We start from the raw sequence: 13159 nt of genomic DNA, 5'->3' as shown, positions 1-13159 counted from the left end.
CGGCCCACAATGCTGTGCTGAACATGTACTTACTTTAGAAATTACCTAGGGTTACCCTTTCTAGAGTTTCCACATCCTTCCTATAGTGAGGTGACCAGAACTAAGCACAGTACTCCAAGTGGGGTCTGACCAGGGTCCTATATAGCTGTAACATTACCTCTCGGCTCTTGAACTCAAACCTACGGTTGATAAATGCCAACACATCGTATGTCTTCTTAACCACAGAGTCAACCTGTGCAGCAGCTTTGAGTGCCGTATGGACTCGGACTCCCAAGATCCTTCTGAACCTCCACACTGCCAAGAGCCTTAACATTAATACTATATTCTGCCATCATATTTGACCTACCAAAATGAACCACCTCACACTTATCTGGGTTGAACTCCATCTGTCACTTCTCAGCCCAGTTTTGCATCCTATCAATGTCCCGCTGTAACCTCTGACAACCCTCCACACCATCCACAACACCCCAACCTTTGTGTCATCAGCAAATTTACAAACCCATTCCTCCACTTCCTCATCCAGATCATTTATAAAAAATCACGAAGTAAGGGATCCCAGAACAGATCCCTGAGGCACACCACTGGTCACATTCCATGCAGAATATGACCTGTCTACAACCACTCTTTGCCTTCTTGTGGGCAAGCCAGTTCTGGATCCACAAAGCAAGGTCCCCTTGGATCCCATGCCACCTTACTTTCTCAATAAGCCTTGTGTGGACCAGCTTCTCAAATGCCTTCCTGAAATCCATATACACTATGTCTACTGCTCTACCTTCATCAATGTGTTTAGTCACATCCTCAAAAAATTCAATCAGGCTTGTAAGGCACGACCTGCCTTTGACAAATCCATGCTGACTATTCCTAATTGTATTACACCTCTCTAAATGTTCATATATTCTGCCTCTCAGGATCTCACAAACCACTGAAGTAAAGCTCACTGGTCTATAATTTCCTGGGCTATCTCTACTTCCTTTCTTGAATAAGGGAACAACATCTGCAGCCCTCCAATCCTCCGGAACCTCTCCTGCCCCCATTAATGATACAAAGATCAACGTCAGAGGTTCAGCAATCTCCTCCCTCGCCTCTCACAGTAGCCTGGGGTATACCTCATCCTGTTTTATTTTTTTTTCCTATATAATGTATTGTATTGAACTGTAGCTGTTAAGTTAACAAATTTCATGACACATGTTGGTGATAATAAACCTGATTCTGATTTTGTCAATTTTCTGGAATGTACAGTAGATTCTGGGTAACTAGGGCTGCTGCTTGTTTGGGACAACCCTTCAAGGACACTAAGTAAATTGAGAAAATGGCCAGGATTCCCACTTGTTTATTTGTGACACCATGCTGCTTAACTGGGACAGGAGACCGTTGCTGAAAAGTTTCAAACTGGTATCGGTCACATTACTTGTGAAGACGCTAGTCATATACTGTGCTTAGAGTGAACAGTTGCGTGTGTTTGTGTTCATTAAGCAGGGATTTTTCTCACTGATAGTCGGTGAGAAATAAGCAGTGAGACAATTTGGAACTGTTTTGCTCACTGCAGTTTCAAGCATTCAGGCTTGGAGATGCCAGAAACAGCTGGGAGTAAAAACGAAACAATTTCACTACTTCAACAAGTTAGGAAACACAAAGAGTTTAAAGGTTTTGAACATCATCATGAATGTTACAATGAAAATGAAGAATTGAAGCATACAATTGTCCAAAGCATTGTATGAAGGCAGTCCATTATCTGCACTAGGTAACTGCACTGATTTTGTTCATTTCATCAAAAGAACACAGCAGCATACACTGGATGAATTCCTCCACTGATAATTATTAAGAACCAATACACAGTTTTATAGTACTAGTATTGGTAGTGTTCTAACTTGTGTATTTCATTTAAGTACATAATTTGTTAGAGTTAAATGGTGGTCTGTGTTTTTAAAAAAACCCATTCAACTATTTTCATGAAACTTCAGCTAAATAAGACAGCCGTTTAATTGGGCCAAAATGATGGCTCCGATGTGTCACAATTAACTGGAATCAACTTTTTTTTATTTGTTAATTTATTTATGATAAAATTACTTCTTGTGTTGTGTGTGAGTTATATGTGGTCTGGAGGAATGTTGTTTCGTCTGGCTTCATGCATGAATATGGTTGAAATGACAATGAACTTGAACTTGTAAGGAGTTTACACATTCACTCATTCCCGTTTCCTCCCACATTCCAGGACATTTGGGTTAGGGTTAGTAAGCTGTGGATGCCATACACTGGCAATGGAAGCATGGAGACACTTGTGGGCTGCCCCCAGCACATCCTCAGATTGTGTGTCATTAACGTAAAATAAGACATTTTACAGTTAAGTTTTGATTTATGTTCTGACTAGATCTCTCTCTCTCTACGGATGCCGCCTGGACTCGAGCAGCACTCACTGCTGTCAGTTTACATTACCAGTGTTTGGTTGAGGACGGAGATGGGAGGAGGAATGGAGATGTATGTAAATGGCAGCTGCCACACTTCTCTCAGTGACCATGAAGATCTATCATTAACATCACCACCCCCACCGAAAGCACAACACGGATTCACAGGTCATCAGGAACCAGCTGACTAAGGGCCCAAAGAACCCAGCTGTTGCTAGCAGCCACGGCCACTCGCAACCACCCCACCACTCCCTACCTGCTTGCCGCTCCCCTCCACCTTCCAGCAAGCTGCCAATGTCAGTCGGGAGGTGGAACTCGATCTTCCTTTGGCCTGGAGGCTGCAGCTGGTCAAACACTTCTGAAGGCGGAACAGCAGGATGAGAGCTGGGTGGGCAGGAACAGATAGTCAGTAGGAATTTTGGCTTGGGTGGCCATAAGTTCTGTGGGTGGAGCAGGAAAACAGCACATTGACACCTGCTGCACCCATATGAAGCTTTGTAAGGCATTACTCAGACTGTACTTTGAATATTTTGAGCAGTTTTGGGCCCCTTATCTAAGAAAGGATGTACTGGCGTTGGAGAGGGTCCAGAGGAGGGTGCTCAAGAGAATGATCCCAGGAAAGAAAGGTTAACATATGAGGAGCATTTGTTGGTTCTGGGGTTGTACTTGCTGGAGTATAGAAGAATGAGGGAGGGCATCTCATTGAAAGCTATTGAATATTGAAAGGCCTATACAGAGTAGATGTGGAAAGGACATTTTCTATAGTGGGGACTATAGGGCTTTTCTAGGACTAGAGGGCACAGCCTCAGAAGAGACACATCCATTTAGAACAGAGATGAGGAGAATTTCTTTAGGCAGAGGGTGGTGAATCTGTGGAATTCATTGTCACAGATTGCTGTGGAGGCCAATCATTGGGTATATTGAAGGCAGAGTGCAAAGGTTATGGGAGAGGGCAGGAGAATGGGGAGAAGGCAGGAGAATGGGGCTGAGGGGGATAATAAACCAGCCATGATGGAATGGCCTTATTCTGCTCCTATGTCATTATTATTCTATTATGGATTTACTGAGTATGACCTAGCAAATCAATCTCAGGGTTGTATATGGTGACATATATGCACTTTGATAATAAACTTATTCTGAACTTTGATCATTTCTAGTTAAATTTATGAATAGGAAAGGTTAGGAAGCCAAATATGGGTACATGGGATGGACCAGTACATGGGAACTTAACCAGTATGGATGAGTTAGGCCGAAGGGCCTGTTTCTAAGCCATAGGACTCTATGAACTAGATTGAGGGGTTACTGGCAGAGAAAGCAAGTGGGCAAATGGGGAATGCAGACTGAATCATGGGCTGGACAGGAAAAAGAGTGGGTGAGCAGAGATTCCCTAAGGACGTGAGGGGTGCAGATTCAATCGTGGCCTTCATTAGATGTTGGATCAGTATTGACACTGCAAGGCAATGGAGGAGGGATGGAGCAGAGAGGTTAGCTGTATTTCTGCAAGGAATGCTCACCACGAGGGGCTGGGATAAACGGGGAACTCTGCTATTAGATAGTATGACGTGCTGGGACTCCGGTGATGAACTGGTATCTGCTCGAGATTAGAAGTCTGGAGAAATTGAGCTCAGATGTCAGGGAAGAGGTTGGAGCAAGCGTTAGTGAATAATAACACCACTGAACCAGGAGAAGTGGTGAGCCAGCGGGTAGATCGATTCTTTAACGCAGCCCATGGGCTGTTTATCTTGCTCTCACCTCTGGGAAGTCACTTTCGTCACGTTGATCAGATCCTTTAGCCTGGGCCGTTTCCGGAGTGATGCCCGTTTCCTCTTCTGTGGCTGCTTGGGAGGCTGTGTTGCTAACCCCATCAGTCGGACCATCCTGCAGAACATGGAGAACCCAAGTCTTAGACAACGGGCTGAGAGTAGGAATGTCAGGGAGACCAGACAGCCTGAGCTGGGGAAGGCATTAGGTGGGGTAGAGGGTGAGAATGCAAATAGGTGCCTGTATCCAGAGATACCGGCCACGTGACAGACGGACTGCTACCTGGCTGGTCAGAGGACACACCACATGCCAATCAACATTTGGTCCCTCCCAACTAGTCAATGCACACCTAAATTATTGGTCACCTTAATTGGATTATCTCGCCCAGCCCCATGCTATAAAAGGTGAGACATGTGCCTGGCTCGCTCTCTTTTACAGACCACCTCATTGAAGTTAAGTGCATTGATTTATGTTTGGGAAGGTTTATTGTTTGTCCTGGTAAGGGAGCCGCAGCTATCCAAGGTCAAGGGGGATAGCTGTCGCAGTGCTTTTCCCTTGTTCTTTGTATGTGTAACTGTACCCTGTTCCCACACCGCTTTCTGTGTATCATACAGCCGACCCGACCTTCCCCACACGTGTTAACCCTAAGCGTTTTTTGTTAGAATATTGTAGTTGCTTGTGTTGACCCGACTTCCGCTTGTAAATAAATTCCTTATTATTAAAACTGTGTGTGTCCAGGCCTCTACTGTTGAGACTCAAAGAACCAGTTATTTTCCATTACAACGGTGCCCTGAACTAGAAGACCAAAGTCAAAGGAACAGAATTAGGTCATTCAAAACATCAAATCCACTTCACCATTCCATCATGGTTGATTTATTATCCCTCTCAACCCTATTTTCCTGCTTTCTCCCTGTAACATTTGATATCCTTACTAATCAAAAACATATCAACTTCTGATTTAAATGTACTCTATACTTGACCTGCACAGACATCTGTGGTAATGGATTCCATAGCTCCACCACCCTCCAGCTAAAGAAATTCCTCATCTCTGATCTATAGGGACTTTCCTCTACTTGGAAGCTGAGCCCTCTGGTCCTAGACAACCCCACCATAAGAAACATTCTCTCCACATCCACTCTATAGAGGCCTTTCAATATCCAATACATTTAAATGAGATGCCCCCTTGTTCTTCCTGAACTCCAGCAAGTTTATAGAGTCACACGACACTTCAGCGCAGACACAGGCCCTTCAGCCCACCAAGTCCATACTGAACCATTAATCTACCTAGTCCCATTGACCTGCACCCAGACTGTAGCCCTCCATACCCCTCCCATCCAGGTAGCTACCCAAATTCTTTTAAATGTTCTGACCTTCTAACCTACTCCAAGATCAATCTATTCCTTCCCCCCTACAAAACGCTCCATTTTTCAAACATCAATGTGTCCATCTAGGAGTCTCTTAAATGTCCTTAATGTACCTGCCTCTATCATCACATCTGGTAGCCTGTTCCACTCACTCAGCACTCCGTAGAAAAACTTACCTCTGATAACCCCCCTATACTTTCCTCCAATCACCTTAAAATTATGCCCCCTTGTATTAGTCATTTTCATCTTGGCTGTCCACTCGATATATCCCTCCTATCATACTGCACACCTCTATCAAGTCACTTCTCATTCTCCTTCGCTGTAAAGGGAAAAGCCCTAGCTTATTCAACCTTTCTTCATAAAACATGCTCTCTAATCCTGGTGAATCTCCTCTGCACCCTCTCTGAAGCTTCCTATAGTGAGAAGATTGCAAGTAAGATAGGCAAAGGTGATGCAGTGGATTTTGGACTTTCAGAAAACCTTTGACAAGTGCCACACATGAGGCTGCTTACCAAGTTAAAAGGAAAGTTACTAACATGGTTAGAGCTTGGGCTGAATGGTAGGAGGCAGCGAGTGAGAATAAAAGGATCCTTTTCTGCTTGGCTGTCAGGGACTAGTGGTGTTCTGCAGGGGTCAGTATTGGGACCGCTTCTTTTTATGTTGTATATCAATGATTTAGATGATGCAGATTGGTGTAGAGGCAGGTAGTGTTGAGGAAACTGGTAGGATGCAGAAGGACTTAGACAGATTAGGAGAATGGGAAAGAAAATGGCAAGTGAAATACAATGTTGGAAAATGCATGGTCATGCACTTTAGAAGTAGAAATAAATGTGCAGACTATTTTCTAAATGGGGAGAAAATCCAGGAATCTGAGGTGCAGAGGGACGGGAGTCCTTGTGAAGAACACCCTGAAGATTAACTTGCAGGTTGAGTTGAAATACAACAGCAAGGATGAGATGCTGAGGCTTTATAAGGCACTGGTGTGGCTTCATCATCAGCATTGTGAACAATTTTGGGTCCCTCATCTTAGAAAAGACGTGCTGGCATTGGAGAGGGTCCACAGTAGGTTCACAAGAATGACTCCAGGAATTAAAGGGTTATGATATGAGGAACGCTGTTGAGCAAGACATACCATGGGAAATAACTTTGCCATGTCTCATCTGTTCAGGCCTTTTAACATTCGGAATGTTTCTATGAGATCCCCACTCATTCTCCTGAACTCCAGTAAATACAGCCCAAGAGCTGCCAGATATTCCTCATACAGTAACCCTTTCATTCCTGGAATCATTCTTGTGAATCTTCTCTGAACCCTCTCTAATGTCAGTATATCCTTTCTAAAATAAGGAACCCAACACTGCACACAATACTCCAACTGAGGTCTCACGAGTGCCTTACGGAGCCTCAACATCACATTCCTGTTCTTATATTCTATACCTCTAGAAAAGAATGTCAACATTGCAGTCGCCTTCTTCACCACCAACTCAACCTGGAGGTTAACCTTCAGGGTATCCTGCACAAGGACTCCCAAGTCCCTTTGCATCTCTGCATTTTGAATTCTCTCCCCATCTAAATAATAGTCTGCCCATTTATTTCTTCCACCAGAGTGCATGACCATACACTTTTCAACATTGTATTTCATTTGCCACTTCTTTGCCTATTCCCCTAAACTATTTGAAGTCTCTCTGCAGGCTCTCTGTGTCCTAACACTATCCGCTCCTCCACCTATATTTGTATCATCCGCAAATCATTGACATACATTGTAAAAAGCAGTGGTCCCAACACCGAGCCCTGTGGAACTCCACTGGTAACCGGCAGCCAACCAGAATAGGCTCCTTTTATTCCCACTCTCTGTTTTCTACTGATCAGCCAATGCTCCACCCATGCTAGTAGCTTCCCTGTAATTCCACTGGCTCTTATCTTGCTAAGCAGCCTCATGTGTAGCACCTTGTCAAAGGCCTTCTGAAAATTCCAGTACTTCGTCTACCCTGCTTGTAACTTACTCAAAAAAATTGCAGTAGGTTAGTCCTATGGTCTTATGGTCTAATGAGGTGACCAGAACTGAACTCAGTACTCCAGGTGTGTTCTAACCAGTTTTATAGAGCTGCAACTTCATCTTGTAGCTTTTCAACTCAATCCCCCAACTAATGACAGCCTACACACCATATGCCTTAACTACTCTATCAACCTGCACAGCCTGTGTAATAGTTTGGCTGCATTCTGCTGGTTGTGAGGAGTGTATCCTGTGTCTGGAGTGGTACTTTACAAACAGTTTCACACATGTGCATTAAACATTAATCAAAGGGCCCTTGAACCACAGGGGAACTGAGATCTACTCAACTGATTGCAATGAGAAAAACAACAGCCTGGTGTAACAACATAATGGTGTGTGTATGAACACTGTGGTCTCACTGGTTGAGATTGACATGTTTGTTGGACAAGAGAGTGGAGTTATGTGTGGGAAAACACTGTGTCTGAGGTCTCACTGATTGAAATCAATACGTTTGTTAGACAAGAGAGTAAAGTCATGTGTAGGGTAAACACTGTCTTGAGATCTCAGTGACTGAGATCAATATACAAAAAAGAGAAAAGAGAGTAGAGTCATGTGTGGGGTAAACACTGTGTCTGTGGTCTCAGTGAATGAGAATGATGTGTGTTGGACAGGGGAGTGGAGATGTGTGTGGCTAAACACTGTTTGTGGTGTGACTGAATGAGAATGCTGTGTGTTGGACAGGGGAGTGGAGTCCTGTGTAACTAAACACTGTTTGTGGTGTCACTGAATGTGAATGCTGTGTGTTGGACAGGGGAGTGGAGTCCTGTGTGGGTAAACACTGTTTGTGGTGTCACTGAATGAGAATGATCTGTGTTGGACAGGGGAGTGGAGATGTGTGTGGGTAAACACTGCGTGAGGTGTCACTGATTGGGATCCATGTGTCTGCTGGACAGGAGAGCGGAGTTGCAGCAATGAGATCGTGGTGACCCACTTTCCAGCGCACTTGAACCGGCTCACAAAATGGCGCGTGCCGGCAGAGAGGCCGGCCCCAAAAAGGGTGCCAGGCCTTCTTCACCAGCAAGGGGAAAAGCCCACGCGCGGGAAGGAACTGTGAATATGCACCCCCTACAGCATTCCCGCCCGGGGAGGGCGGAAATGGGAAGGCTTAAAAGTGAGGCCGCAAGGTTTGAATAAATCTTTTAAGTAACTGCAACTCACCGTCTGCATGTCGTTATTCCAGCGTTGTGTTAGCACACCGCTAAAATTGGTGACCCTGACGGCCCAAACGATATTTGGACCGAAGATGAACGACGCCGCATCTGTTCATGCAGTTTCGTTAAAACTGCCAAGCTTCTGGATGCTGCAACCTCACCTATGGTTCCAGCAGGCAGAAGCCCAATTCCACATTCGGCAGATAACCTCGGATTCCACACATTACTACTATGTGGTGAGCTCCCTTGACCACGAGACAGCCGCCCAGGATGAGGAGTTCATACAGTCGCCCCCAGCGGACAGCAAATACACAGCATTCAAAGCCCTGATCATAAGGACTTTGGGACTCTCACGGCGCGAGCGAGCTGCCTGCTTACTGCACCTGGATGGTTTGGGAGACAGGCTGCCGTCGGCATTAATGAACGAGATGCTGGCTCTAGCTGAAGGACACAAGCCCTGCCTCATGTTTGAGCAAGCGTTCCTAGAGCAGCTGCCCGAGGACATACGCCTGCTGCTGTCCAACATGGATTTCAGCAACCCCTGGAAGGTGGCGGCCCAGGCAGATGTGCTGTGGAAAGCCAAGTAGAGTGGGGCTTCCGTCGCACAGATCACCAAGCCACGCACCCAAAAGCAGACCAGACCAGGCTCGGCAGCAGAGCCCACAAAACCCAGAGGCAGAAGTGCAGAGGCCAACGAACAATGGTGCGGTGGGGCACAGAAGCCTGCCCTGCAACTTTCCGGGAAACGCCAGGCCAGCCGCCACTGATGGCTACGGCGGCTGGCCATCAGGATAGCCTCCTGTATGTCTGGGACAAACAGTCGGGACGCCGCTTTTTGGTTGACACCGGAGCCGAGATCAGCGTCTTACCTCTGACGAGTTACAACACCCACAACAGAGAACCGGGATCCACCCTCATTGTGCAAATGGCAGCACAATACGGACCTACGGCACCCGTACGGTGCGGCTACAGTTCGGCTCCAGCCGGTTCACGTGGGACTTCATCCTGGCTGCCGAGGCCCAACCACTCCTGGGGGCGGATTTTTTGCGAGCTCACAACCTGCAAGGGCAGAGACGAGTCCACGCCAAGACTTTTCAAACGTTCTCCCTGGGTGAAGCCAAGTTGCCAGCCCCACACCTGGACTCCATCACACTGTCCAACAACAAATTCAACAGAGTCCTGGCGGACTTCCCATCAGTTCTGGCACTGCAGTTCATGGCAGCCATGCCCAGACACGGAGTACAGCACCACGTCCCGACCCAGGGACCACCCCTCCACGACCGTGTTCGAAGGCTTCCCCCGGACAAGCTCCGACTGGTGAAGGAGGAGTTCAAGAGGATGGAGGAATTGGGGATCATCCGGCAGTCTGACAGCCCATGGGCCTCCCCCCTGCACATGATGCCCAAAGCAACAGGGGGTTGGAGACCATGTGGCAACTACTGCAGACTGAACGAGGATACAACACCGGACCGCTACCCTGTGCCGCACATTCAGGACTTTGTAGCAAACCTGCATGGCGCAAGGATCTTTTCCAAGGTAGATCTCGTCCGGGGATACCATCAAATCCCGATGCATCTGGACGACATCCCCAAAACAGCACTCATCACTCCGTTCGGCCTTTTCAAATTCCTCCGAGTGCCGTTCGGCCTAAAGAATGCCGCACAGACGTTCCAGTGGCTCATGGACGCGACCTGGACTTTGCATTCATCTATTTGGACGACATTCTCATAGCCAGCAGTAGTCGTCAGGAGCATCTGTCCCACCTCCGTCAACTCTATGCCCGACTGAGTGAATACGGCCTAACAATCAACCCGGCCAAATGCCAGTTCGGGCTCGACACCATCGACTTCCTGGGCCACAGGATTACTAAAGATGGGGCAACCCCTCTGCCTGCCAAGGTAGACGCGGTCTGCCACTTCCCCTGACCCAACACACTCAAAGGCCTGCAGGAATTCGTGGGTATGGTGAATTTCTACTACCGCTTCCTCCCCTCAGCAGCCCGAATCATGCGCCCCCTGTTCACCCTGATGTCGGGTAAGGGCAAGGACATTACCTGGGACGAAGAGGCCGCAGCCGCTTTTGTTAAAACCAAAGAAGCCTTGGCAAACGCCGCGATGCTAGTGCACCCCAGAACAGACGTCCCTACCGCCCTCACAGTGGAAGCATCCAACACAGCAGTCGGTGGAGTGCTGGAACAACTCATCGAGGGTCGCTGGCAACCCCTGGCATTCTTCAGCAAACACCTACGACCACCTGAACTCAAATACAGTGCTTTCGACGGGGAGCTGTTGGCACTATACCTGGCAATCCGGCATTTCAGGTACTTCTTAGAAGGTAGGCCCTTCACCGCGTTCACGGACCACAAACCACTTACCTTTGCATTCAAGGTGTCCGATCCCTGGTTGTTCCGCCAGCAGCGACATCAGTCCTACATCTCCGAATACATGACGGACATCCGGCATGTCTCGGGAAAGGACAACGTCATGGCGGACACTATCCAGACCTACCATCCAGGCCCTGTCCCTGGCGGAGGCGCAGCAGGCAGACGACGAGATCCCTAGTTACAGAACTGCGGTCTCCGCTTTGCAGCTCCAAAACTTCCCCGCAGGCCCAGATGAGAGGACCCTACTGTGTGACGTAGCTACCGGCCAACTTCACCCCATCGTCCCGGCAGCCTGGCGGCGGCGAGTTTTCAACACCATTCACAACTTAGTGCACCCCTCCATCAGGACAACCGTCCGGATGGTCTCCAACAGGTTTGTTTGGCACGGACTCCGCAAGCAGGTCAGTGAATGGGCCAAAACGTGCATGCACTGCCAAACAGCCAAGGTGCAGCGGCACACCAAAGCCCTGCCGCAGCAGTTCCACCCCACCCACCGGCATTTCGACCACATTCATGTGGATATTGTGGGCCCCCTGCCAGTGTCACGAGGAGCGCGGCACCTCCTGACTATCGTAGACCGGTTCACAAGATGGCCAGAGGCAGTCCCACTCACCAACACCACCTTCGAATCCCGCGCCCAAGCACTGATTGCAACCTGGGTATCTCTCTTTGGTGTACCGGCCCACATTACCTCCAACAGAGGCGCCCAGTTCACCTCCAGCCTGTGGTCAGCTATGGCCAGCCTTTTGGGAACGCAACTACACCACACAACTGCCTACCACCCACAATCGAACGGACTAGTGGAGCGTTTCCACCGTCACCTGAAGTCAGCTCTCATGGCTTGCCTGAAAAGGCCTAACTGGGCGGACGAACTTCCCTGGGTCCTGCTTGGAATCCACATGGCGCCCAAAGAGGATCTACACACCTCGTCAGCCAAGATGGTGCACAGCGCACCCCTGGTCGTCCCAGGAGAGTTCATACCGGCCCCAAGGGGGCAAGAGGAAGAACCCGCAGCATTCCTGGACAGACTATGTGAGAGGCTCGGTAACCTGGCCCCCATACCCACTTCACAGCGTGGACAGGGCCTGACCTGCGTACCCAAAGACCTGCAGCACTGTAAGTTTGCTTTTGTATGATGGGGCGGACATCCGGCACCGCTACAGCGGCCCTACGAGGGGCTGTTTAAGCTGATCAGGAACAAGGGGTCCATGTTCGTGCTGGACATTGGGGGGAAAGAGGAGGTTTTCACAGTGGACTGACTCAAACCGGCCCACGTGGACCTGGCGGAGCCGGTTGGAGCTCAGGCACCGCGGCACAGAGGCAGACCTCCCAAACAGAGGCTGACTCAGACTGTAGACATTGGGGGGTGTATCGCTGGTTCTGGGGTGGGGGGGGTTATGTGGTGACCCACTTTCCAGCGCACTTGAACCAGCTCGCAAAATGGCGCGTGCCGGCAGAGAGGCCGGCCCCAAAAAAGGCGCCAGGCCTTCCTCAGCAGCAAGGGGAAAAGCCCGTGCGCGGGAAGGGACTGTGAATATGCGCCCCTTACAGCATTCTTGCCCAGGGAGGGCGGAAATGGGAAGGCTTAAAAGCGAGGCCGCGAAATTTGAATAGGTCTTTTACGCAACTGCAACTCACCGCCTGCGTGTCGCTATTCCAGCGCTGTGTGTAGCACACCGCTACAAGATGATTTCCCTAGCACCCTATCCAACCCTATCAATGAGACGACTTCCCTACTACCTATCCTATCCAACACTATCAAGACGACATCCCTACCACCTACCCTATGCAAGCCAACTAACGAGACAACTTCCTACCAGCTACCCCATCCAACCTTATCAAGTAGACTTCCCAACTACCTTCCTTAACCAAGCCTATCAACTAGATGACTTCGCTACCTACCCTATCCATCATCATCAATGAGATGAGACGACTGCCCTACCACCAACCAATCCAAGGTGACTTCCCCAATAGAGAATCAGAATTAGATTGATTATCACTGCCACGTGTCGTGAAATTTGTTAACTTAGTAGCAGCAGTTCAATGCA

The 13159-nt window shown here is 48.4% G+C and overlaps 1 protein-coding gene across 2 annotated transcripts in view; it reads right to left on the bottom strand.

Annotated features, from left to right (window-relative positions):
- rnpc3 (RNA-binding region (RNP1, RRM) containing 3) overlaps positions 1 to 13159 on the bottom strand; it is a 73396-nt gene that overhangs the window by 18101 nt on the left and 42136 nt on the right. For both annotated transcript variants that reach the window (XM_073062473.1, XM_073062472.1), the window contains exons 9-10: positions 4155 to 4280; positions 2659 to 2786 (exon numbers count right to left, since the gene is read on the bottom strand). In XM_073062473.1, coding sequence (XP_072918574.1) covers positions 2659 to 2786; positions 4155 to 4280 — 254 coding nt within the window. The remainder of the gene's footprint in view (positions 1 to 2658; positions 2787 to 4154; positions 4281 to 13159) is intronic.

This window comes from Hemitrygon akajei, chromosome 12, assembly GCF_048418815.1.
Source record: "Hemitrygon akajei chromosome 12, sHemAka1.3, whole genome shotgun sequence".
In the NCBI taxonomy this organism is placed as follows: Eukaryota; Metazoa; Chordata; class Chondrichthyes; order Myliobatiformes; family Dasyatidae; genus Hemitrygon; species Hemitrygon akajei.
This window is presented reverse-complemented; position numbering and strand designations above follow the sequence as displayed.